Raw genomic sequence first — 27,002 nt, 5'->3', positions numbered from 1 at the left:
GCTCCTGCTGTCTGAAAGGGACAAAAGTCTGTCATTGCCAAAGATGACTGTCTGTACTGTGTTCTCATTACCACACACTGGCTTCAGAGTCCATAGTCTGAATTGTACCAGTCTGTTAGCCCATACTTTGTACAGTCTTTAACCATAGATATGCCACAAGCTTTTATTTCTAAGTTCCACCTACCGTATGCCCCGTCCCTTGGCAGGATAAGAACTGCAGACGTCCTGCTGCCCACGTCGTGCCAGATCCGGTCTGTACTGGTGTCAAACACGTGACTCCCCACTGCCTCTTCAGCTAAACCTGCACTCCACTCATACCTAACAACAAAACATTGGACTTAATCAACATCCTTATCATCATATTGGGCAGCTTGCATGTGTCATTTTGTATCTGTATCTACATGTATCTGTCTCTCCCTCTCTTTTTATATATCTCCCCATCTGTCTCTCACTCTTTCTGTTTTCATCAACAAGAGCAGAAGTTTTTATCATTTAGTATTTTCATCCAATAAATAACTTCATGAACAAATTTCCAAACAAAAGTAGCTTAGGTTCTTAATTCACAGACAATTATTAAGAGCCAATGTTTCAATGACTGAAATTATCCACATACCTACATGTAGGATTGATGCTTTAATATCAGTTTTGCTATCTACTTAACATGTAGATAGAAAATGGTGTACAGTACCTTTATACAAACAGCACTATTGAGTGCATGTATGGTTCTATTATATCATACTCTCAACATTTAGATGATAATAAGACCAATAGTCTTTGATACATTAAAACACAGTCTAACCTGTCCACAGGTATCCTGTTGTCCTGCTCTGCCCTCCATGTTGCAGCCAGGGAAGTTGCAGATCGGGTAAAGTTGACATCCTGTCCATCTGGGACAGTCGTCTGAAGGTTCACGGTGTCAAAAATTTCTACTGATGTATACTGGGAGTTTCCTGTAGATAAAAGATAACAGAATGATTTGTACATTGAAGATGCCAGGAAAAAAATTAATATATTTCCTTACGGTTGTGTCCTGGCAAAGGAAATGGGCACACAAGGCATGTTGTTGCTCAGAGTATGAGCAACAATTTGTGGACGCACAAAGAATATAGTACATAACAACAACTGTTATATATCCATCATTGCATCTGTCCTTGGTGCTGATTTCATAATTGTGCATATACATCAAAGTAACAAGTAAAATGTATATAAACCAGCAACATAACAAGACTTCACATTGTTAGCAATCACAATTATAAAGCAATGCCATACCAGTAACATCATTGCAGGCAGTGTTGAGAGGCTGACAGTGCTGGTTACAGGGTGCACATGTACAGTGTCCCTGGCAGGACTATTAAATTCTACAAGTCTTTAATTTTGTTGTTGCTATCCCCTGGCCATAAGCTAAGTAATAACAAAGATCATTGATGCCATACCAGTAACATCATTGCAGGCAGTACTGAGAGGTTGACAGTGCTGGTTGTTGGGTGCACATGTACAGTGTCCCTGGCAGGACTGGGCATCACACCTCCTCACCAGGTCCAGCAGGCCACTGGTTGGGTTAGAGCGGACAGCTTCAAAAGTTCCATGTGCCACGTCACTGTTCAACCCAACCTATAGGGCACAACCACAAAAAGATTTCAGAAGTAGACAAACGTACATTGTATTGTGAATTGGTTTCAAATCAGCAAATAACTAATCATAAATACTTGACTGCATTATTTTGCTTTTGACTGCATTGACATTTTTTAACAAATCTCTTGATCAACTTTCTATCATAACTAAGAATGGATGTTTTTGAAATCAAAAGATTTTATACAATATATATTGTATGCTTATTCCCAGGGAGTTCATCTATTTTCCATAGCCATCTATGCTTCACAAAATCTATTAAAAAATATATTATTTAGATCTTGAACCTGTACATACTAGTATACAATTTACCCTAAGACTTATAAATGTACATTGTATAATATAGTAAGATACCAGAGAACCAGATTGTGCCAAGAACTTCTTTATCACTGTACTTAGCTTGTAATAGTAACTTACCGTATTGACTGCCCATAACGAGATGTAGAGTTTTTCTCCAGGCACCAAGTCCCGACTAACAGGCACAGTCCCCAGCTGAACCTGCCCTTCTCCTGAAGACTGGAAACTGCCGCTGTGGTTCACTCTTACAGGGCCAGTCTGGGGGGAGAAACAGGGGAATAGGTGTTAGGTATGGTAAAGGTAAAGCAGTCATCCTCAACTGAGGTGAAACATGATGCTTTTTCAAGTAGATTATTGTAAATTGTATTTATTACATTAAATGTAAATACATGAAACACTGAACGACTTAACTTTTGCAGTACAAGCATTGTTTAGGGCTACTACTGAGGATGAAGCTAAATTAAAATGTATACTTGGTGGCAGCAAGTCCCGCTTGTAGTTCTATCATCATGATGATAATAAATACACATTTTCAAACACCATATACATATCTTCCATAGTCTTGTACATAGGCAAATTCTTTTGTACTCACATGTCTATCTGTATGACTTTTGTTTACATGTAGTTACAGACCTTATGAAAGTCACTGTACTTTAATTTGTTGTGTCAAGAAAGTTCTTCTGTATCTTACCTGTGTTAAGTCAGTGCCACTATATGACGTCCCCACAGTGACCATGTAGTGGTCTACCCCACTGTGGGGGTCAGCGAATCCCACCCAGGCCAGACGGAGGTGGGGTCCAGTCGAACCAATCATCTGCCAGTAGGTCATGTGACCATCCACGTCACGTCCAAGCTGGGTCACATGATCAGTGGCGACAGCGAAGGTGCCGACAGTAGGGGGGGAGGAGTCCACCTGCATGCGCAAAGGAAATTACATGTAATTGTAGATTTTCTATGAACTGTGACTGTGTTAAGCCTTGTAGACTTTGAGAGAAAGCTCTAATAGCTACATGTAAGAAAGATTTGGTTACTGGATATTTAGACTGGTAAAAACACTGTAAAAAGGTGCTGACTGTAGGGGGTGAGGAGTCCACATGTCAAGGGGAAATTTGCTTGTGGATTTTGTATGGGATATCAGGTTGCCAAGGCTGCTGGCAAAGATTCAACACTACAAAGAAGGGCTAATCTGGAGACTTTGAAACAGTTTGAGCTACATACATGTACATGTACAGTCAAGTACATGTATAGTCAAATGGATATTTACAAATGTATATTGGTCATTCAGACTGGTCAAAAAAACACTGCTAGAAAGGTCAAGCCTCAATTGATGAAGTTTTACCTCCAATACAATATTTTGTTTCTACATAAAAATCTTTATTTCCTTAGCTCAGCAAGTATTCACATACCATATGTCCTGGTGACTCCCTTGTTGTACACAGCATAGCAGCGTTACATGCAGTGACTTTAATATAGTACACATCTCCGTCGTGTAAGGTCAGGTTGGAGAAGGTGTGGCTGTCTGTGTCTCCTGCCAACCGTACTGGCTCTGTGTCCAGGTCTGACTGGTGGTGGGTGTACAGGCTCACTATGTGGTACTGTAAGGTGCTCTCAGGATCTGTAAAGTCCCACGTAGCTCTCAAACTGTCTCTCCAAACCTACAGAACATGGCTCATTTAGATCTAACTTATAACAACTGTCACATTTGGCATATGGGCAAGGCCAGTTGTTGGCATTATACACAAGGGCAAATTGGATGCCAAATATAGGGTAAAAGTTCCAAATTTCAAGAATGTCATGCAGCAAGTTACATTTTAAACTAAGACATTTAGTCTTTGGAAGTTTGTTTCCAACATTTTAGACATCTTTAGCAAAAATATTTTTCAACATGCTGTTCATACTATAGTTTATATGGCAAGAATCATATTTTAAACAAGTAAAAGTGGCATACTACATATCTTTTTATCACAGTGGATGTCTATACTAATATTTACCTGTGTATTTGGTACAACAGAGCCTAGGGTAGAGTCGACTGTTGGGTTGATGACTGGTGTAGGTGCAGTGTTGTCTACTGTAAAGCCATTAGAAGATTTCTCCACCCAAAGACCTGGGCATGTGGGAACATTTGAATGTGCAGTAAAGTTTGCTTTACTTCGGTATTCAATTTTAGGCAGACTGAAACATGGACACACACACACACACACAGACAATCCAAAATAATACAGTAACTCGAATCCCTTGGGCAATGATGTCAAGGCAGTGTATCATCTAAAACAGAAATGTCTACAATGTTATGTACATGTACATAATGCTGACAGTGTGCACTCCGATTATTCATCTCAGGATTTTACTATGTTTATAGTACTAGTATGTACCGTAGTGCCTATTCACTATAAACAAAACAGTATAGATATTATTGATCATTCTGTTTACCAAGTGACAACTTATACCAATTTACCATTATGATACCATACTATATATCCCCTACAGAAACTGTAACTGTTAAACAGTATTACTATTGTTAAAATATAAATGATTATGAACACATAGCTATCCCACCCACCTGCCCTGTTGTAAGCCTTGACAGTCACAAACAGTGTAACTCCCAGTGGCAGTGGTGGATCTAACCCTGAAGTACTGGTAACCAGGCTTTTACTAATCACTGGCAGCTATCAATGATGTAGAACACATAGCCAGCCAACACCCACCTGTCCTATTGTATAGACAGGTAGATACACACTAGGTAGATGTATATTATATGGATAGATGTATGTACTATATATTACTCACCTGCCCTGTTGTAAGCCTTGACCGTGACAAACAGTGTAACCCCCAGCAGCAGTGGTGGGTCTAACCCTGAGACAACTGGGCTACTAGTATTACTAATCACTGATAGCTATCAATGATTTTGAACACATAGCCATCCCACCCACCTGTCCTATTGTATAGACAGGTAGATACACACTAGGAAGATGTATACTATATGGATAGATGTATTCTATATATTACCCACCTGCTTTGTTGTAAGCCTTGACAGTGACAAACAGTGTAACCCCCAACGGCAGAGGTGGGTCTAACCCTGACACAAACCCCTGCTCTGTGAGGTGCAGTTGTGTGGAGGGGAGGATATCCTCAGCACCAGGACTGGTCCCCACCCGCCACTCGTAATGGGACAGTCCGGTGTGGGGGTCATGGAAATTGTACCAGTGGGCATGGATGGCTGTCCTGTTAAAAATACAGGAAGTATTTTACTATATACAATAGTGTGTAATAAAGAATATTTTTTGGGGGCAGCGAAGACACAGGGCAAGCCTATGGGGCTTTCAGTTGTCACTTACCAACACATGGTAGGTTGAGATGTAATGAAGACTGAACAAGTACAAAAGACTCAATATGTGTAATGAAGGATATAAAACCACTTGACTGTAGCTTCATCCTGTATTACATTAAAGTTTTTGTAGTGTACATGTAAATTAGTTACATGTACAAGCTCAGGATTTTGAATGAATGAATGAATAATGAAAAATCAGTTGTACAGTTATTCAAAATTGTTCAGCAACGAATGTTTGTCAACACCATAAGAGAACAAAGAGATTCAGTGCATGTTCCTATCTACCTTTAGTTGTACAATGCCACATATGATTGTTCAGCAACAATATGGATATCAATTAAATCAGCATATCTTTACCTCCGCCAAGAAGGTTATGTTTTCGTAGGTGTTCGTGTGTGTGTGTGTGTGTGTGTCACCACGATAACTCAAGAAGGCTAAGATGGATTGTCTTGATATTTGGTAAGTGGGTAGGTCTTCATGAGACGTGGAACTGATTAGATTTGGGGCCCCCTAGTTCTACATGACATTGTACAGTCATTGTACCTTGATGCCTGGTACTGAATGTCCCCATCACTGCTCCCATCCAGAACCACCCCCGCTACAGGAGGGGAGGTGTCAGGTATGACCCCGTCTGAGGTCAAGGTCATACAGAGGTCAGCAGTGTTACAGGCTGTCACTGTTACAACATACTTCACTCCCGGCTGGAGGTTCAGATCTGTGGCACTGGCCTCTGTAAATTGGGAAAAAGAAATGGGAAATTGATCGACAAACATGTCACTTAGGCAGTAGCATTGGCCTCTGTGTATATCCCAAAAGAATTGGAAAATTGATAGTCAAACCTGAACTAGGCAGTAACACTGGCCTCTTCACATTGTAAAAAGAAATGGAAATTCATCCTTATTGAAAAGCCAGTACCTCAATGGCCATGACAAGAAGGAAAGAATGTATGTGCAGTGAACAGAGGTCTGTATGCATGTAGTGTTGTAGGCTGCCAGTCACCATGTACATGCCTGTCCTTGGTGCTGAAAATGGTCAGGTGGTTCTTACATACAGGTCACTTGTACCTATTTGACTGTGTATCAATGGCCAGGTGGTCCTAATATATAGGTGTCCACCAGTACAGGATGGAATCTAGTCCTATATCTTAAACAAGACTGATAAAAGCCTGATTACCAGTCATGAGCCCGACATGTTGTACTTCCATGACATCATCACACCCCGAGCATGTCCCAACCATCCAGGAGTACTCAGCAATGTCAGTGTGAGGCTCATGGAAACCTCCCCATGTTACAGTGATGGTGGACAGGTCATGCTGTATAAAAAAATGACATTTAATGCTCACTTAATGTTCAAGAAGACCTCCTAACCACAATACAGAAACTCAAGTGGTATGGCCACGTGTCACGGTCATCAAGACTAGCCAAAACCATCTTGCAAGGAACAGTCAAGGGAGGAAAAGAGAGGGATAGGCAACAGAAACAATAGCATAACAGCCAAGAATGGACCAGCATGACGCCGAGTAAAACATTTAAACATTTAGAGGAACAGAAAAGAAAGGAAACAAGGAAAGAATGAAGGAATGAAAGGAGAATAAATGAAAGAAGACTGCATGATTACATTACTAAGTTACAGAGCATCATAAGTGATAAAAACCAGAAGCAGGCCTTGTTCACAATTCTGAAATATGTGACTGTTACTACTGATTTAGCCATCAAGTGACCATGTTTGATGACCTTTACCTGATAGTCGATGTCATGTTGTCCGCCATCATGTACAAACCCAGGCAGAGGTGGTGAGGCTTCCACTATGAACCCATAAGATGATGCTGTGGTCACCAGGCCAGCCCAGTTTGTTGCCTGGGAAAGATACCAGTATATACATGTAACTAGAGTGACGAATACTTGCACTATACAAACTACAGGGCCAGTAATCTAGCTGCTTAACCCAAGCTAAGAGGTGTTGCCTACTGACTAGAATAGGTAATACTATATGATGTATAATAGGCCCTGAATTTTTCTCTGATATTCAAAATCATAACAGGCTTGATTTAGAAATTTAGAAATTTTTTCATTGGAGTTACTACTTTAAAAGTATGAAGATCTCTATCTAACCTGTGTTAATGAAAAGCTATGTAACATAGAAATCTGTAGACAGTGATATAATAAGATAAAATATGGAGGATGAAATACATCCAAAGTCATAAAAACATCACTTTTATACAGTAGCATATGATTAGATCATTGTCTTGAGTGTACAACTAGTTGTACTGAAAGTGTGAAGCATTACAAATATTCTAAACAGACAGGAAACCCACCTTGACAGTGACAAAGTAGGTGTGCCCCTCCAGTAGCCCCAGACTGGTGCTGGGGTCAGACGATAGCTGCTCTTCTGGGCCAATATCAACGTACGGCATGATGTCATCATGACCTGGCTGTGACCCTACACACCATGCATACTCTTTCACTCCTGGGGGTTGAGAAAGGAAAAAGTTTGTTTTACACAGAAGCAACTTCATTGATATCAGAATGATCACAGAAATTTAGATCGATGAAGCCATCATAATATCCTGCACAATTTTAATATTATTGTTTATAAGCATGGGTATCATTTAAATTTAATGAACACTGACATAAACACAGAGAAAGGAAACTGAGTTGGCATCATTCCTCTGTAATTAGGATGGAATTATAGATATTTTAAATTAAATGACATAGCAAAGATGTTGTAGCTAGTATCATTCCCAGTACCTATTTTCCTGGCTCTGCTTTTCTTCTATCTGATTTAAACCTAAATCATATACAATTCATAACTTACCGCTCTCAAGATCAGAGAACAGCCCGTCCCAGTTGACTGAGATGACGTCAGTAGACATGAGGTAGCGCCCTCCCACATCGATCCTTGTGTTTGTGACAGAAGGCGGCGTGGTGTCGATTGTTAACCCTGCTGACGTTGATGTTGTTTGAAGTCCAACATGATCAGTTGCTGGAAAATATCAATTACACATATAGTTTAATGTAAATCCTTAAAATAAATAGGAATTCAGTACGGAATTTTGTGTCATCTACATGTAGTGGTGCAATAGTAAAGTCACAACCAAGTTTTGATCATATCTCTGTTTAACTTAAGTTAGAAGTGTACAGTGCAATGTATCATTGTAAAGTTCAATAAAACTTAGACCTTTCAATGATATGATTTGATTTCTTGAAATATGACTGACGGAAATCATGTACAGATAACGATGTTGGAGGGGAGGGATCCAAGATGTTGCTGCGTACCTCTCACAGTGACATAGTACGTGTGTCCACTCTGAAGCAGCAAACCACGAGCGACCACGTGATTGGTCAACCCAACATCCACAAACTGTCGCACATCCATCACTCCAGGGGAGGTGCCTGGAAAGACATTTATTTTATTTTTTAGCAATTCTATCATTATGATTGTATTCTATATTCTATCATTCTATTCTGTAATTCTATGATTCTTTTCTACACTTCTATCATTCTATTAATAATAATTCTATTATAATTCTATTCCATAATTCTATCATTCTATTCTACAATTCTATCATTCTATTATTTAATTCTATCATTCTTTTCTATAATTCTATTATGTAATTCTATTCTATCATTCTATCATTCTATTCGTAATTCTATTCTATCATTTCATCATTGTATCCTATCAAAGTCAAAGATGAAGTCATATGTGAAATCGGTGCACTGAAGAAGCAAAAATATGGAAAGTATTTGACATACCGATGGCATACTCGTACTTCATGACCCCAGAGTGTTGATGCCCAGTGTTCCCGTGTACTTCCACGTCTCTGAACGACTCCCAGACAATCGGCAGCTCTGTGGTGGACGTCTGGAAAGAGGTTTGTAAAAGGAGAATAAGTAATTTATGTTGCAGTGTCTATCTGTACCATAACATTATTAACAGTATACACAGTGTTACACAGGTATTCCTGTCCTTTGCGCATAATACTATTACTATCCACACAAACACATACATGTACCTTTCCCTTCATCTGAACATCATCCACAAAAATATGCCTGTCCTTGGTGCTGAATGCAATACACACTGACACATAAAACACACAAACACACATGCAAAATACCTGTCCTTGGTGCTGAATGCCATCCACACTAAAAACGCACACACACACATAAACAAGTAACCTGTCCTTGGTGCTGAATGCCTTCTATATCCTATATAATCAAACAGGGCAAATAATGGATAGCAGAACTATGGTAGTTACAAACCTGGTAGTTCCGGTTTCCCCATCCTGCATGCACCTCCCCAGCTACAGGAGGTTCTGTGTCCACCACAACTCCGTTGGAACACACAGAAACTTCCTCTGCTACGTGCTGGAACTTCTCATACTCCAGAGTCGTCTCTTCCGCAAACACACAGATGAAGTAACGCTGGCCATTCTGCAGCTCCAGGCCTTGCACGTTTACAAAATTATCCTGAAAAAAACAAAACAACATAATGAGAATTATTCTCTCTGATGCAAACTGTTAAATACATGTATACGCCCAGCTTTCTACAGTACCTACAGTACTTGATGATGCTAATCTTCATCCATGGTGCTTAACTATTGTAATAACTTGGTACTAATTATAACTCAAAATAGAGCATGCAATTGGAATAAAAGAATTGAGGAAATACTCAATTTACAAATGAAAAATTACTAACTTTTTGCAGTTTCATGAATAGCTACTATGCATCAGTTAATGGGAGGTTGATACTTAAAGGCACTCTATGTAGTTTTTTGACAATACAAAAAGTATATTTTTCATTCTTTTCTTTACATAGCACATTGACTTAACCCTTTAGTATTCCAAAATCATACTCCTCAACAAAAAATACAACATCCTTGCTCCTTAGAAGCTTAGAAAACTGTGAATGATCTTCTATACAACCTCTGGCCAAACCGCACATATGGTACATTGTATTGTCCACTGCTAGTGGTTTGACCTACATCCCAGTGGGGTGTCAGTTGATAGCTTACCAGTTTCTGAAATACCTAACCGTTTACCAGATTTTTTATCTCTTTTGAAGGGATAATGACCACAGTTTATTCATGCCCAACAAAATACTCCAAGTTGATAATTATATTCCACCAGACCTCATGTGAAAGATATGAGTGTTTTTCTAAGGAGGCTATATCTTGTCACATGTGCCCCTGTCAATCAAGCCTGGCAAGCCGGGTCAATTAGCCACCCTAGGGGGCAACCCCTGTATGTTGTTGTTGTTGTTGTCCTGAGCAAACCGGTGGCACCGGGTACCCAAGAAGGACTGTTTGAACGGACAAAATATACGTAAGAAATGTGAAATAATGACACAAATGTGTTGAAAAGTGATAGTAACTGTTAATAACACTCAAATTTAGTATAATTAGAATATTCCAAATTTATGCGCAAAAAACTACATAGAGTGCCTTTAAAGAAGATAGAAGTTCCTTTGATCTGATTCCCCTGGTGAAGGCACTGCCCTTCTTAGGCCAGTTGAATACATGTATACTTTCATCTTTATACTTAAAATAACCACGTTTCCTTACCTTAGTCTGACCACATCTCAGTGTCTCCGGTTCGTCACAGCGGAAGGAGTGGTAGTTAATCTCATTCTCCTGTCTGTGGAATGACCAGCGCTCGATGGACTCTGCGGAGAGAACCTTCCAGTAGTAGTCCCCGTGTCGCAGGGACGGCCACGCGGCGGCCAGGGTATCCCGGGAACGAGTGAAGTCCTCATCGGGGACTGTCCAGAAATGGTTGGTGGCTAATGAGATGCCACTGTGAGAAAAGAAGTTGGGTGAATGTTAGTGAGGAAAAGATAAGTTCTGTACTTTCCACTATAGTGAAAACATTAAGTTAAACTTTTTACATGTTTCAATCAAGAAAAGTGGGACTGTCCAGAAATGGTTCGTGGCTAAAGAGATGCCACTGCACATGTGGGAAAGGAAGTTGAATGAATGTTACTGAGCAAAAGTTAAATGCTGCACTTTCTACTAAATATAATACCTAGTAAAAACATCTAACATGTCCATATTGTAAACTTTAGGTAAAATCATAAGGTTGTCCGAAAAGGTACAAAAATGTAGTAAGAATGATTCAGAGGTGTTTGCAGTTTCAAGGGGTGTGGACCTAAAGTATGTCTTCTTTCATTTGCTAAGGTGACTGTACTTTAGGTTTGAACATTAATGTTCTGTTGAAAATCTCAGAGGATTGATTGATTTTTCAGACCTGAATTAGACGCGTGATTATCATTTTTTACTATAATAATAGTTTAAACCTGTTTCAGAATGTTAAATTATGTATTGATAGTCCATTTCTTTCTTAAACAAATTTACTCACCTTTCTTCCCCCAAAGTTGCATTGAAATCAGGGACAGCATCAAAGACGACAGGATCCCGGATGTTGACAGACCCAGGATCATCGCAGTCGTGAATCTCCCATGATGTAACAGAGTACAGCCCTGCCTGGTTCTTTCCTCGCAGGAGGAGTTTTATACAGCTGCTGAACTCCAGGGGGGAGGGCAGGGTGACTGTAGCTGTGATCTGGGGGATGGAAAGAAAATTAGGATGATGAAGCATAGGATGTTGGTCTACATTCTGGCATTTGTTCTAGACTAAGAAAAAAAGGCATCATATCTTGCAATCACTCCTATCCAAGGCATGTGTGATTTCCATTTCAAATGAGGTAGTGCCATAGCAGCTATCCTTGTTTGTCATATTGGTGTCCTTTATTTAGGCATAGATACGTAGCATCTTTCTGTTTTGTCAGTGGGGTTGTGTGGCACACTAAAGTATCCAATGTGTCAAGATCTAAAATTTCATGTCTGAAAACATCAGCCTACAAATCACAGTGAAATGCAAACAGACTTAAGGACAAAGCACCACCTATCAACTGCCTTCTACAAATCAAACACAGGTTTACTCACATTTAGTCCTGATCTTCTCAAGTCCACGATCGGTCGCCAAGGATACAGGATCGTTCCCATTGCCGAACTCCCCTTCCCAGTCACAGACAGCGTCCACTCATATCCACCCATGGCCATCATCTGTAGTGCCTCATTCCCAGCCAGTTCTGCTGTTTCAAACTCGTTCCATGAAAAAGTGAGCGACTTGTTCACTTCGTCATAGTCTATCCTGTTGATGCCGTTTGCCTCAGGTGGTTCTGATGTTACCCAGAAGCCGTCGGATGCTGTGGGTTGGAAGCAGCCATCCTGGTGGCAGAAGTGGAGTGCAGAGCGGTAGTGTCCGCCGGGGGATAGCTGTAACTCTGAGGCTACCAGGAAACCGGTGTTTGGAGCGTCTTGTATTGTTTTATCTGCCTCCCAACTAGTACTAGAAGCAAAACAATTGAAAAGAGCTTATTTTCAAAACCAACCTTCACCAACCTCTTCTAGCATAGTCCGTGCACCCATATATGCACCAATTGTGTTCAGTCCTCAGAAGTGGTCTTTTGGTTTTGTTAAGAAAAGAAAATATTCTAAAGTTGAATGGTTACTGAAAACTTAATAAACTTAATAACATTAATCTATTGTTTCATGTTAGACTAATAATGTGAAAACTACTAGAAACTCATCCACAGTGACTACTTATCATAGTTAAAGATGCTAAAGGATTGAAAGAATAAGATTTCAGAACTTATAGGATCAGGAATTGCCTAGGATGCAAGGTATAATATGAGTATGTGGAGCCATGGAAATCCACATCTTCAGTAGCATAAACCTACTCCCCAACAGTCTGCTCCCTCTCCAAAGTCCAGCGAACGTAAGACACAAAGTCCTCCATAGGTTCCGGTATGCTCCAGTAGTTGTGCACAGTAGTGATGGAGGCCTGGAAGTCAACATCATCTGCACATGACCCGGGAAACGGTGTGGAGGTGTGGTGGGTCAACAGGGATGTGTTGAACAGAACTAATGAGAAGATTAAAAAACTGGTCATTCCAACAGCATTGCATGTTAAAAATTCAACAGTATATGCCTGTGAAACAACTTTAGAATATCTGTGTGTGAATTTACAACTATGATCTTGCTTTTATCAAATTTTTGATTTGACAGAACTGTTTTCTTTATTCCTTGATGAATTTTATACTATACAGTCAAAACTGTCCAAGATGACTTGTACTTGGGGGACCAATACCTGCCACAGGTCACAATAGACAGGATTTTTAATGTTTGTTCATCGTGAAAATATCTAAGGAGCCATCATATGTAGAGGTGGTCACTTGTATAAGTTTCACCGTAGATAAAACATCTTAGTTGTGATCAATGGCCGTTTATAAAGACAGCTTTGTACATACTAGGAGTGTGGCAGGACCCGTCAGACACTGCAGTTCCAGCTAACTCCCCGTCCTGAGGTAACACGGCCACTCCATCTGATGTGGTGTTCACTTCACCTGCCTCTGTTCTCGCCACCACAGTCACATAGTACTTCTACACGTAGGAAAACAAGACTTTGTGAAAAAAATATAAAGACTATAAATCCTTTAGTTGATGTTAGTTGATCGTAGAAAGCAATTTTTTGTCATATGTGTCAATTTTCCTCTAAAGACTCTTATACTTCTCTTTTAACCAAATGTTCCAAATTACTAAGCTTCACATGTATCTACACTCTGGTAAATATCACTGAGTCATAATATTTTAGATAAATAGATGTTCAAATATCTCATTAATTAACACATGGAGTCTTTCTACATAAGAAGAGTTCATACACAATTATCGAGTGAAGTCTAACCTGGAAATGTTGTAGACTTAGTCCAGTGAAGACGTGTGACGTAGATGATCCGATAGCCTCAAAATTCACCACATTATCCAGACCAGGGGCACTGCCGACCCCTGCATGGTAGCTGATGTCCTGATAGGCATGAGCAAAGCCAAACCAACGACACCTGATCTCTGTTTGGTTGGTCTGGTGGTCTATGTCAGGAGGATTCTGTATAAACAAACATGATTTACCTACATTAGCATCATAAGAAACAGAGACAACATACATAGTGCTGAACATCATCCACACACAAGCAAACACACCTGTCCTTGGTGCTGAACATCATCCATACACAGGCAAACATGTCTGTCCTTGGTGCTGAACACCATCCACACACAAGCAAACATGCCTGTCCTTGGTGCTGAACACCATCCACACACAGGCAAACATGCCTGTCCTTGGTGCTGAACACCATCCACACACAGGCAAACATGCCTGTCCTTGGTGCTGAACACCATCCACACACAGGCAAACATGCCTGTCCTTGGTGCAAACATACCTGTGGATGTTGTTCAGCACCAGGGACAAACATACATAAGGAAGTTTGAATGTAGTAGTTTACAGTGTCCAATTTAAATTCTACTGATAATACTTACCCGTAGGGTCTCTGTTGACTCCGCCACCTCAAACACCACTCCCACAGAAGGTAGCTCCACATTGTGGTGGTACGGCGTTGAGGTCAGAGTTGAGGTCAGTCCGGCAGAGTTCGTGACCCTCAGCGTGACGTAGTACACCTGGTTGCCATGGAGATGCCACTCCAGGTGACTCATGGGAAGGGCCACACAAGATGCAGTGGGGCAGAGAGAGTCTGACTGGAGGAAAGACTCCACTGGGGCAAACACAGACAGCTCTGTGCCTCCTGGAGAGTGACCTAAAATTGGTAAAAGATGTTTCTCTGTCTGAGTAATAATGAATGAATGAATGAATGAATGAATTGAATTGAATGAATGAATGAATGAAACTTTATTTAAAAGTTTTGCACTTTATGTGCCCAGCCAGTGTGGGCTTATAAGACACCAAAAGAAAGAAAGACAAAACATCAGATACTTATAGAAAGAAGACAAGGGTACAAAAATTACACACAAATGTAGTCACACACACATGCATGAACATGCATACAGTTACATGGAAAGCTGCTCCTGAAAAGTTGTTTGTAACAAGGATAAGATATATGAGGAATACAATCACAAGTTATAATTATTAAGATAAAGAATGCTTCTTCAGTGAATTATTCTTTCAACATCCTTTAAGTAACTGTTCAAGAATGGCAGATTGAACTCACCAGCTGCCACTTCCAGTTCTAGTCCCCCCAGGTCTTCAGTGTCGTAGACAGAGCCCGCTGGCCACACAGCCACCAGAAAGTCTTCAGTGTTATCTGTTGTGTGTGTCACGTTTATTGGAGCCTCCGTGACTGGTGGTGTGATGTCAACAGTTACAGGACCAAACACCTGTAATGCAAAAAGATATTCAGTCTATTGTTGAAACAATCCTTGTCCTATGTCATTCCAAATGTTGATAACACATGCATTGAGTTATAGCTAATGCTTGTGCCTAGTTGGACATACAGTCAGACATATGTAAATGCATATGCCAATAGAATTTTGAAGTCTTCTGCTGTGACGTTGAAATCTGCTGCTAGGATGTAAAATACTTGAAATTTGCTAATCTCAAATCAGATGTTTGAAGAAATTAAAGATACATTGTAGAGTACAACAACTTTTGGGTGCCAAGATTTGGTAAAGACTGGAAAACAAAAACCATGGAGAAGTAAGAAAATGTCCTAATAGACACAAAATTTTGAGAAGAAATATCCAGAGTGTGATCAGACGAGCGAACTTTGGTGTGATCTGGATGGAATGAATGATTCTCGCTGTCCGTATTTGTTTGTTTGTGAGACCATGTCAACTCGGCCAATCAGAGTGCGTTACGTTATCGAGGATGGGGCCCCATATGTGTTAGATTTGGGGTCGGTCACGATTTAGCTGCGTGCACAAGTTATGCCAATCTGGACTGAATTTAGATCTGGGCCACGCACCGCTGAAAACCACAATTCTCCCATCATCTACATGCATGGAGATCACAGTGTGAATTTCCGGTACCTTTGAAGTAGACAGAAGAGCCCTGTTGGTGGCCCTGATGATGATGTAAAACCTCGCCCCCTGTGCCAAGTTGGGATGGTACAGCCTGAGCTCTGGGTGGGACTTTGTGGACGTGTAAGGGTGGATGTCTGGTGAGTCTATGGCTGACTCTGTACTGCTGAGGCCAACCTCGTAGTCACCTATCCCGCTTTCATCATCCCAACCTTGCCACTGAATGTGTAGCTGGGAAATAAACAAGAAGAGAAGAAATAAGCCAGAACAGCCCTGTAAAAGAAACGCATGTGCACAGATACACAAACATACCTGTTCTTAGTGCTGAATGCCATTCACACATAGGCAAACATGTCTGTCCTTGGTGCTGAACACCATCCACACACAGGAAAACATGTCTGTCCTTGGTGCTGAACACCATCCACACACAAACATGCCTGTCCTTGGTGCTGAACACCATCCACACACAGGAAAACATGTCTGTCCTTGGTGCTGAACACCATCCACACACAGGAAAACATGTCTGTCCTTGGTGCTGAACACCATCCACACACAGGAAAACATGTCTGTCCTTGGTGCTGAACACCATCCACACACAGGAAAACATGTCTGTCCTTGGTGCTGAACACCATCCACACACAGGCAAACATACCTGTCCTTGGTGCTGAACACCATCCACACACAGTCAAACATGCCTGTCCTTGGTGCTGAACACCATCCACACACAGGTAAACATGCCTGTCCTTGGTGCTGAACACCATCCACACACAGGCAAACACACCTGTCCTTGGTGCTGAACACCATCCACACACAGGTAAACATGCCTCTCCTTGGTGCTGAATGCCATCCACACACAGGTTAACACACAAACATGCCTGTCCTTGGTTTTGAACACCATCCACACACAAACACACACACACACACACAATATCTCTCACACACAAGCACACACAATCGCACCTGTTGTTGGTGCTGAACACTATTCAAATGCAAGTCAAACATGCCTGTCCTTGGTACTGAACACCATCCTCACACAGGTCACACATACACAGTCACATACATAGAGAACAACACATGAAACAATTCAAACTCTATTACAGGTTAAGTAAGGAGATTAGTTCTGGACATTTCAAGTAAAATCCATCACTAACGTATTCAGTGTCACTAAAATATGATAAAAAGGAGTGATGGATGTCACTCAAAATGTCCAGACTTAATATCATCCCTATTTTGGACCAGTAAGAAAGGGAGTAAGCAGCGCACTTACGTGGTTCTCCATAGGTAAGTAGCCCATGTTAGGAAGAGGACCAAGCTCTGTACAGTTCTGTGATGTAGTGTTACGTTTGTAGGGTGGCTCAGCAACTGGCCACAGCTCTATGTCTACAACAAGTCTACTGGCATTCCTGGAAAAGACAATGGAAATGTGATACTGCATTGTACTAAAATGAATAATCATGTGACCCTAACAGATACAACGTGTACATGACAATGCTTTTTGAATTAATCTCCATAGACAGTCTTTTAAGTTTTTATTTCTTATGTGAAGAATTTTTGATAAATCCCTGTGCTACACATGAGAAATACAAACTCCTCTTGACATTGTACAAAAAGTATAAAATCCATTCTAGACAGCTATAAAACCACTCTGCCAGGACAATGTTGTGGGTGCATATGAAAGAAGATGCCCAATTTGAAAGCTACCTTATTTATATAATATGCCTATATACCTAGGGACCTTTTGAAAGTCTACAAACTTTGATTGCAGACTTCAATGTATCACACTGTGCATTAGTCAAGTACATTTGAAACAGGCTTGTTTGCTGTACATACATATACCTACAACTCCCTGGAGGGTCAGTCACATTACAAACATGTATAAAGGATATACATGCATGCCTACGGGCCTTAAACTCTGACCGTAGACTCCACATGCACATTTGTAACTATGGAGTAGCTTAGTTTATAATTTGCTGTACATACCTACAACTCTCTGGAGGGTCAGTCACCACCTCCCGTTCCCCGTTCTTGTTCACGATCCACACGTTCCCTCTGTCATCGCTCACCAGCCCTGGTCTCGCGTGGAATCCCGTAAGTCTGACGTGCTGAACGGAAGGCGGGGAAGCGTCCACGGTGATTCCGTCCGAGCATGCCGGCTGGGAGGGCGACAGGGCGGGGTTGTACGCCACGACCGTGCAGAAGTAGGTACCGGCTACGGGCGCCGTCCAGGAACCAAACTTTCCTGTCGTGTTGTGTATCTATAACCAAACGATACAAATTAGTGTCATTATAACCCCCGGGCACTAGACAACCCCCATAAGATGACCATGTCTAAGCAATAATCTACAAGGAGCAGCTCACAGTGGAAGAGAACTTCCTACCGAGATGAAAAGTCTACTCTACTCTATAACTAGTCAAATGTTGACCCTTATTCGAACACAAGGATTAAACAGAGATCAAATTTTCAACAACCACTGTCGCTTTCATCAGGAAAATTAATGACCAATCACTTCAAAACATAATGTTGTGACTTCAAGTTGTGAGAGTTACAGGTGACCTTATTCACACGAGACTACGAATACATAATGTCAGCGCGGCCAGCCAAACTCCCCTGGCCTATTCTCCAGGACCTATATAATATATATATATAGATATATATATACCCAGCATAGTTAGTCTGCTAGAGACTATAAAACTTAGTAAAACTGACTTACGTGCTGTGACTGAGGTATGCTGAACTCATCCTCCCCCAGACACCTGTTAGCGAAGCCGTACTGGTAAAACTGCACACCGCTCTCACGGTCAAAAAACCCGTCCCACCATGCATGCAGCTGCAGGTCCTGGCAATTAAGATTTCATGAAATGTTTAGCTTATGATTTCCGACTGTCAGTGTGTGCTGCATTGCCTTTATGTGCACACAGTTCAGTATAGGTCGCTGAAGTTTACACATAGACATTTACATTTACATCGACAATTACAGTCAGTAAATTACAAATAGCAAAACACCTACATCTTTAGTTAGTACACTTACTGAAAGACAAGTACACACTTAGCCTGATACCTAATCTATAGATGCTTAGGCATGACTTAACCTAGCCTATAATTAGCCACTATAACTTTAGGCTTAGTACACAATATGAAGATAATTTTATCCATTTGTACATAATGCAGTACCTGCTGAAAGTCCAGGTCCCTCTGTCCTTGCAGTGCATCCTGCACCTGTCCTGAGGTTGGAGGGCTTTCATCTACTGTCACCTGGAGTATATTGGGTGATGATGTTACAACTTATATCTTAACACAATCTGATTGATTTTGCCACCATGTTGGTGTGGAATACCAATCTAAGATGGCAACCAGTGAATCTCAACGTACAGAAACTGATGCTATCAAAAGGAAGGACTAACTCCTTGTCTATTGAATGCTGAGCAACATGCAAAGGCAAAACACAGGCACGTTGTAGTAAAAGGAAGTCAACTCTCTGGTTAAAGACAATTTAAGTTCTCACTTGAATGTTGTTTTCATGTGACAAAATGGCAAAGGCTGAATTATATCACAATGACGTCACATGCTCAACAGCTTTGGAAGTTATTGTCAACATACAAGTATCACAGTGACAGTTTGGTAATCATACTGATGGTGACTGCATGTGGTCTTGGCTATCATGATTAATGAAAATGTACCTACCTGAAATGTCACAGTGGTCACCAGCATGGCATTGTTGGTAACCGTGATGACAAAGACGTAATCGTGATCATGTGACCCGACAGGGATGTCCATCTTGCTGAGGTCGGGTGCGATCTCGTAGTTCCTGAAGTAACACTCGCTGTCCTTGGGGATGCAGGCACAGTCAGGCGGGGGGCACTCAGGGTGGAGGGTCTAGATGTCAACACAACAAATTAACAAACAAACACAGGGTGAGAGCAAGTGGTTTTGGTATTTAAAAGTGTTTGGTCACTCAGGGTGGAGGAGCTGGATATCAGCACAGGCAGAGAGAAAGTGAATATTGTATGCTCTTCTTTGTTACTGCTTAGCCTCACCACTGGAATTAGTAGCATATTTAGGATAATCATTGATCATTACTAGTACTATTAGTAAGTGTTTTCTCTGTAATTCAAAGCAAGTCATTGACAAGCATTCTATGAATGTCCAACATTATACAACATGTGGTTTGCCTAGCTTACTAAGGACTTTAACAGCTGATGTTGAGACTTTGGATATACTGATTATTTGTGGGACTGAGAGGGATGCAGGAACGTAAGTTAAACTGAATCTGTGGGTCCATTAAATTATAAGTCCATTACAGTCAGCTTGCAATCACCAACTATACGTACACTGAACTCCAGTATTTCATATCATCAGGTAGTTTATCGCTTACGTTATACATAAAAACAACAAACTTACAGAAGGCCTCCTGACAGCGAGCTGCCCCTCCCCATGTACAGTGGAGCTGTCCAGGAAGTCCTGCAGACTCCAGTGGATGTTGTGCAGACCGCTGTGGTCATCGAACGCCTCAAACTCAAACCTGTTTGAAAGTAGAATATGATATGATACAGTCATCAGTCAAAGATACTGTTCTGGTGTGATGCAAAACATTTTGATATTGATCATCACAATGATGAAGTAAATAAAAAAAAATAAGTAAAATGTGTGTGGTGTTTCCACTTTATGACAGTCACTGAGAGTAATTCAGTGCCTATTTATTCGTAATATTTTAATATATTACTGTTGCAGTAACAATGTAGTATGATGGCTCTTCACCACATCAGAGTAGCCACTAGCCAGTATAACTGACGGTAACACACCAGCTTTGAACTGAATCTCCAGGGTCACTCCAAACCTTTACACAAATGACTAGATGCAAGCATTGTTTAAATCTGTCTAGTGAGGATGCCCCTTCTGTTCTTGGTGGTAACAACTTCCACTCTACATGTATGATATGAAAGCTAACTGTAACTGTTGTAAAGTTAACACACCTCATAGTAAACAGGTCAGATGAGTGATGCACGGCTAGAGCCGGTACCCCGTGTCTGTTGAGCCAGAAGTTCTGCACCACAGGCGGGGAGGAGTCCACATGTAGCAGGACCTCCTCCTGTACAGAGTTATCCACGACATCGTAGGCCTTTACCCACAGTCGAACCGAGTCTCCATCTACTCTGGGGATGTCTAAATCAACACCCTCGGCCTGGGGAAGAGAAAGAAAGAAGAAGAAAAATTATAACAAAATATTTAAGACCTCCTCCTGAACAGAGTTACCCACAACATCGTAGGCCTTTACCCACAGTCGAACCGAGTCACCGTCTACTCTGGGGATGTCCAGGTCTACTCCTTCTGCCTGGGGAAGAAATGTAGACATGGACTCAAATTATGCTTAACAGTCACATGGAATGATAACAAGCTCTTCCAGATACCTTTGACATATGTGATTAGCCTGTGTTTTGCTCATTGACAAACAGTAATCTTGGTTCAGTTTTAGCTCACTGAAGAACTATTTGTCCACTGGTCATGACAGATGCTACAAAACGGTATGTACAGTATTGTACAGTATTTACAGGTCCATTGTACCAGGGACATTCTCCTAGCTCTTTTCAACAAGAACAATGAACAGTGGACCAAAGCTTAACATCCTGAACTTAAACAAGATACTCTTATTGGCAATAATGATACCCACCGTAACATCAGGCACAGTTGTCCAGGTGTTAGGAGGAGTGGTGATGCTACGCCCACCGTTGTGATCCACAGCAAACACAGTCTCCACTTTGGTGACTCCATAAGCATTTGGAATCGCCTGGCGTGACCTTAGTTAAAAACAAGGAATACAGAGAAGACAATTATGTAACTTGCAAATGCGACGTTAATGCAATCATGGCAGAACTACAAATTAAGTTGTAAAATCTAAGAAAAGATTGTTCAGGAGAAAAGTGGCCAAATGAAAAGAATCCCTTCAATGTAGAGTTATCAAACAGTGAATTCACTTTCTACAACAAAAGAGGTGTTTTAAAAGCATAAAGGCACTGTACAGTTACAGTATTGTATCATACCCCCGGTATTGTATAAAATTATTTATTTATTGTGTAGCAGTAACTATCAAACCTCACCTCTCTTGTGGGGGTTGCCCAGTGATGATCTCGTACCCTGCTGCAATGGGAGGATCGTACGGCTCGATGGCGGCCAAGAGTTTGTGCTGATGGTGGAACAGGTTCCGATAGCGTCCGGGCCACTTCAGGGAAACCTACGATTGTAAAAGAAGAGAGTGACAAGCAGCTGTCAATATGCATGTCAAACTTGAAATGTACAGAGGATGGCATGTATCCATCATTCATTCATCCTTCTATCCAATCATTTTATTAATTTAATCACTCATCTATTCATTTATTCACAGACTTTCATCTTTTTCCCCAGTGTGATCATTTTGCCAGATGACTTGCGCCTGTGCAATTGCAACTGCAGTGTCTGTGTGTAGTGTCTGTGTCCACTATTTGTTCATTCATTCATTCCTTTATTTATCTATTTCTTCACCAACCTTAGTTCCTATCCCCTGAGAATCCTGTAAGTTTGTCTTCCAGAGGCGACTTGTGTTCACTGCCGCACTGTCTGCCCACAGAGGCTGGTGTGTGTCCATCCTTGGTTCATTCATTCATTCCTTCACTCATTCATTCAATCATTATCCATTCTCTCATTTTTTTATCCATCAATCCTTTACCAACCTTAGTTCCTGTGCCCCTAGAGAGTGTAAGTTTGTCTGCCAGAGATGACTTGTGTTGACCGCTGCACTGTCTGCCTACAGTGGCTGGTGTGTGTCCACCTGTCATTCATTCATTCGTTTGTTCATTCATTCATCATTTACAAAGTTTACCAACCTTGGTCCCTATCCCTCTAGAGTCCTGTAAGTTAGTCTGCCAGAGACGACTTGTGTTCACAGCTGCACTGTCTGTCCACAGGGGCTGGTGTGTGTCCACCGTCACGTTGTTCACATCATCGTAGATTAAGAACCTTCTGGCTCGCTGGTAGTTCGTAGCAACATCGTCAACAGTCAGGAGAAAGCAGTAGGTACCTGGGGCAAGTAAGATAGTGGGGAGTGTAGATTAGTAGAAACACAAATGGCACATAACAAATTTTGGGGATATGACAGCTGTAAATGTTGATGGGACAATTGGAATTTAAAAATTCATTGGTTGTTGCTTTGATCGAAACGACCCTTGCTAAATCACTGAGAGATGATCCAAAGAAAAGATGTCATCATTTGGTGGATATTCTTATATCTGAGTGTATAGTATATATAATTGCCTTTCGGTGTACAAATGCAACTCACCAACTTCTGTATCAAATTCTATATTTGTATTCTAAGCTGATATAACTGGCATAACACAGACCCATGGTGTGGCAGCAGCTGGCTACATATACAGTATATCACATGAATTAAATGTCACACCTATTAACCCTTTGCACATCTAACTGCAAGCTTATATTTGAATAATACAAACATGCAGTTTACCTGGTTCGGTAAGTGTCACCTGCGCCATGCCTGCTCCTCCTGACACGTTCTGTGACCCTGAGAGGATGGGGGTCACTGACCTCATACCCAGCTGGTCCCCGTACGGCTGGAGTTTATACACGACATACTCGTACTTCCCCAGCCCTGAACCTTCGTCACTCCAGCCGGGCCACCGGATCTGGATATGTCCCTGTAAGAGCAAAAACATTTGGTATTGGTATTGGTATTATAACAGTTACAGTATCATTTTTGGCTTGTACATGTATGTTGGCTTGGAGTTTGTACACAATGTACTCGTACTTCCCCAGCCCTGAGCCTTCGTCACTCCAGCCTGGCCAACGGATCTGGATTTGTCCCTGTAGGGTTAAAGACATTTGATATTACAGTATCATGATTATTGGCTTGTTTGTTGGCTGGAGTTTGTATACAACGTACTCGCACCACCTCACACCTGAGCCTTCGTCACTCCAGCCTGGCCACCGGATCTGGATATGTCCCAATGACCATTATACGAAAAAAAGCATGATTTCCCTAGACTCACATTTTTGGTGAAGGCAGGTCCGATCTCAACAAGCTTGGAGGAGCAGCTACTGGCAACCGAGCAGTGGACTGGGTCACGGAGGTCATAGGTGAAGTGGGCAGTGTGGATGACCTCTGACCCTTGGTAGTACTGACGACCATACTGGGTCACGACCCCGTCCGAACGATCGTGGTTGTTGATGCGAACATAACCGCCATTGGTCGCTTTGGCTTTGAACTCCAACCTGTGAAGTGGAACAAGATTAGTGATTAAGGAATCTTGCTAATATGCTGTAAACACATTTGAAAATCAGTTGGGAAATGAGTGTTATTTTTTAATAGATATTTAGGACTGAACTCTGTTCATCATGAGTTTTTTTTGCATTTTTAACTGGTTTTTAATTATGCTGCTTTTAATCGTTGTCTACATGTTGAGAGCTTTTACTGTAATTGTCAACGAATTTCATGTCACATTTTCTGTGAAACTGTGTACATGCCAGTTGATTTAAATAAAATTGAACTTGAGATAATATTTCTAGAAAGAGTAATTTTGAAACCGTATGCTACTCCACTGCCTGAAAGAATAAGGTTTTGAAAGGTAGAAATCAACTATATCCATCACAGTCGTTCCTAATGCATGCATTATGTCAAAGTTGACTGTCTGTACTGTAACCCAAAACATTTTAAGTGGCTCCCATGAGCCTTGTTTTGTGGTGACCTATGAAGTAAATTAAAAAAATCATTGACAAACCTGTCTCCATGCTGGAGAGTTGGTAGGCTCAAGTCTCCGTGGTTCACACAGTCGTGTAGGTTTGTGTCTGGGTTGTCCTGACTATGCCCGATGCTGCACCCAATCGTTCCTGACCGTAGTGCTGATCCACCTTCAAACAAAGCAAAGTGCCTTCAATTCAAGTACCAGTGTTATCATTCAAGGATTGAGGTGTTCTAAAACTTGTTCTTTCCTAGAACTACGATGATAATCACAGTGTGGAACTTGTGCTACCAAGTACAGTTGGAGCATTATCACTAGATAGCTTTCTCGGTTGGGTTAAGGCGGCCTAGGCTGATATTCATGTTCGAGTTCGGGGGTGTGCCTGCACGATTGCCACATACATGTTTCGAACCCGAATCATGTTCCACCATGTTCGATATGACGTCATTCGAATAGAACGCGTGTTCGAATTCGGGGTTACCCGCGGTCATTTGTATGTTTCCCCTGTAAACCCGCGTAGTTACGCATTTTATTCACGGAGTATGCCCTAAACGGCTTTACGCGCAGCTGAAAACAGCATAATTGATCTTAAGAGTAATCCATGTTTACGTATTATAACTTTTTTATCAAAATTGTCCGAGGCTATTTTGCATATAAGTCGATATTTTTAAACTGTGGCGATTTTTTAACGAAAAATGACAGAAAAATAGCTGTTTCTGTCGTTTTTGGCCAAAAAAAACAATGTAACTGTCATTTAAAACAAAATAGCCTCGGACAAAAATAATAAATAGGGGGTTGGCTTTCTACTTGTAAAATATCATGATGAAAGGTGTTGTTACCGCTTGCGCGTAAAGCCACAAAGTAAACAGCTTTTTTTTAACCAAAATGTTGATTTTTAACCCAAAAATCCAGAAGTAGTAAAAACAAAATAACCTTTATCCAATGTGTTTCAAGTACTACTAGAACTGTGTGAAGTTTAGTTGTGGTGTGACCAAGCTATCAAAAGTTACATACATATGTATGAAATACTACTCATAGTATGCCATAGGCTGCCTTAACCCAACCGAGTTAAACAAATAGAGTTAGATGTTCAAAAGCTGGCGTATACATGTATATAGCCAGCTGCCACTGTGCAGAGGGTCAATTAAACTGGCTATCAGCAAGGAGAGAGGAGCTAGCCTACACAAGACATCATCTACAGGTGCAGGATTCAAACCTGTTGGTTCTGAGCTGAACTGTGCCACACAATCCCACCAATATCTTTGATAAACATTACAAAATCTTAAGTGTAACTCTAAAGTGTCATCTACCCCCACCTCCTCCACTAACTCTGTCCTGCCACTTGCTACATAATGTGACTTTAGCTGAACCCTGCTACAGGGATTATAAGACACCAAACTAATAGACTAAGTCTGCTTATTCTTACTCAAACACATGGCATATATATGATGACCAGCCCCTACAACTCTGTACTGCCACTTGCTACATAATGTAACCAACATTTTGCCGGAAAACAGATTGAAATTTGAAAAAGGAGTCGTTTGTAGGGATGTACAAATTGTAACAAAGAAAGCCTACCTCTGAGCAGCCTCCATGTTGAAGAGGCTGTAACGATGCCCACCCTGAAGTCGTTGATGTAGTACGGCCTCGGCCAATCCCTGGCAGTTGGCCCAGTCCAACTACTGTCCCAGGTCATCTACACATAAGAGGGTTCGGTTAGACTACTATATAAAATTAAATTTCCCATGCCCACACAAACTACAAACTTTAAGACAATGCGCCAAAAAGCAGTTACTCAAGCAACTGGATATGATTTTGAAAAGTTAGCTTGAGTAACTGCTTTTTGGCGTATCTTATTACCTGGATGTCTAACCTTCATTGACATGCAAAGACAATGACTGATTTTGGTCAAGTGTCACCTAATCTCCAAGCAGATTTTTTGGGGGCAGGGCAGTTGGCCAGGCTGTTTCTATGGGGCCCACTACCCACAGCCTGGCCAACATAGTGCCTTGCCCCAGAGAAGGGTCATTAATAGATTAGGTCATTAAATTACCAGTAAGTCAAATGCTGAAAGAGTATAGTACACTAGTCAATTTTTGGAAGACTGGAGGGAAAATAAAACATTGAGTGGGTAAATCCTAATCTATACTGGTGTGCTGGAACAAAA

At 41.2% G+C, this 27,002-nt stretch overlaps 1 protein-coding gene across 1 annotated transcript in view; it reads right to left on the bottom strand.

The window, feature by feature from the left end:
• LOC109483586 overlaps positions 1 to 27,002 on the bottom strand; it is a 45,020-nt gene that overhangs the window by 8,845 nt on the left and 9,173 nt on the right. The window contains exons 5-42 of the mRNA XM_019786621.1: positions 26,414 to 26,531; positions 24,875 to 25,004; positions 24,146 to 24,368; positions 23,605 to 23,794; positions 22,970 to 23,163; positions 22,208 to 22,341; positions 21,781 to 21,907; positions 21,086 to 21,294; positions 20,514 to 20,634; positions 19,797 to 19,988; positions 19,287 to 19,367; positions 18,826 to 18,951; positions 18,095 to 18,369; positions 17,382 to 17,517; positions 16,124 to 16,345; positions 15,307 to 15,472; positions 14,621 to 14,895; positions 13,995 to 14,192; positions 13,561 to 13,693; positions 12,991 to 13,174; positions 12,194 to 12,599; positions 11,608 to 11,810; positions 10,815 to 11,046; positions 9,514 to 9,720; positions 9,007 to 9,115; positions 8,530 to 8,646; positions 8,069 to 8,236; positions 7,569 to 7,720; positions 6,994 to 7,110; positions 6,428 to 6,566; positions 5,798 to 5,984; positions 4,937 to 5,148; positions 3,918 to 4,030; positions 3,333 to 3,581; positions 2,618 to 2,839; positions 2,047 to 2,184; positions 1,526 to 1,611; positions 185 to 318 (exon numbers count right to left, since the gene is read on the bottom strand). Coding sequence (XP_019642180.1) covers positions 185 to 318; positions 1,526 to 1,611; positions 2,047 to 2,184; positions 2,618 to 2,839; positions 3,333 to 3,581; positions 3,918 to 4,030; positions 4,937 to 5,148; positions 5,798 to 5,984; positions 6,428 to 6,566; positions 6,994 to 7,110; positions 7,569 to 7,720; positions 8,069 to 8,236; positions 8,530 to 8,646; positions 9,007 to 9,115; positions 9,514 to 9,720; positions 10,815 to 11,046; positions 11,608 to 11,810; positions 12,194 to 12,599; positions 12,991 to 13,174; positions 13,561 to 13,693; positions 13,995 to 14,192; positions 14,621 to 14,895; positions 15,307 to 15,472; positions 16,124 to 16,345; positions 17,382 to 17,517; positions 18,095 to 18,369; positions 18,826 to 18,951; positions 19,287 to 19,367; positions 19,797 to 19,988; positions 20,514 to 20,634; positions 21,086 to 21,294; positions 21,781 to 21,907; positions 22,208 to 22,341; positions 22,970 to 23,163; positions 23,605 to 23,794; positions 24,146 to 24,368; positions 24,875 to 25,004; positions 26,414 to 26,531 — 6,625 coding nt within the window. The remainder of the gene's footprint in view (positions 1 to 184; positions 319 to 1,525; positions 1,612 to 2,046; positions 2,185 to 2,617; positions 2,840 to 3,332; positions 3,582 to 3,917; positions 4,031 to 4,936; positions 5,149 to 5,797; positions 5,985 to 6,427; positions 6,567 to 6,993; positions 7,111 to 7,568; positions 7,721 to 8,068; positions 8,237 to 8,529; positions 8,647 to 9,006; positions 9,116 to 9,513; positions 9,721 to 10,814; positions 11,047 to 11,607; positions 11,811 to 12,193; positions 12,600 to 12,990; positions 13,175 to 13,560; positions 13,694 to 13,994; positions 14,193 to 14,620; positions 14,896 to 15,306; positions 15,473 to 16,123; positions 16,346 to 17,381; positions 17,518 to 18,094; positions 18,370 to 18,825; positions 18,952 to 19,286; positions 19,368 to 19,796; positions 19,989 to 20,513; positions 20,635 to 21,085; positions 21,295 to 21,780; positions 21,908 to 22,207; positions 22,342 to 22,969; positions 23,164 to 23,604; positions 23,795 to 24,145; positions 24,369 to 24,874; positions 25,005 to 26,413; positions 26,532 to 27,002) is intronic.

Source organism: Branchiostoma belcheri, unplaced genomic scaffold, assembly GCF_001625305.1.
Source record: "Branchiostoma belcheri isolate BF01 breed outbred unplaced genomic scaffold, Haploidv18h27 scaffold65, whole genome shotgun sequence".
Classification (NCBI taxonomy): domain Eukaryota; kingdom Metazoa; phylum Chordata; class Leptocardii; order Amphioxiformes; family Branchiostomatidae; genus Branchiostoma; species Branchiostoma belcheri.
Note: the sequence above shows the minus strand (reverse complement) of the source record. Positions and strands in the feature narration are given on the sequence as shown.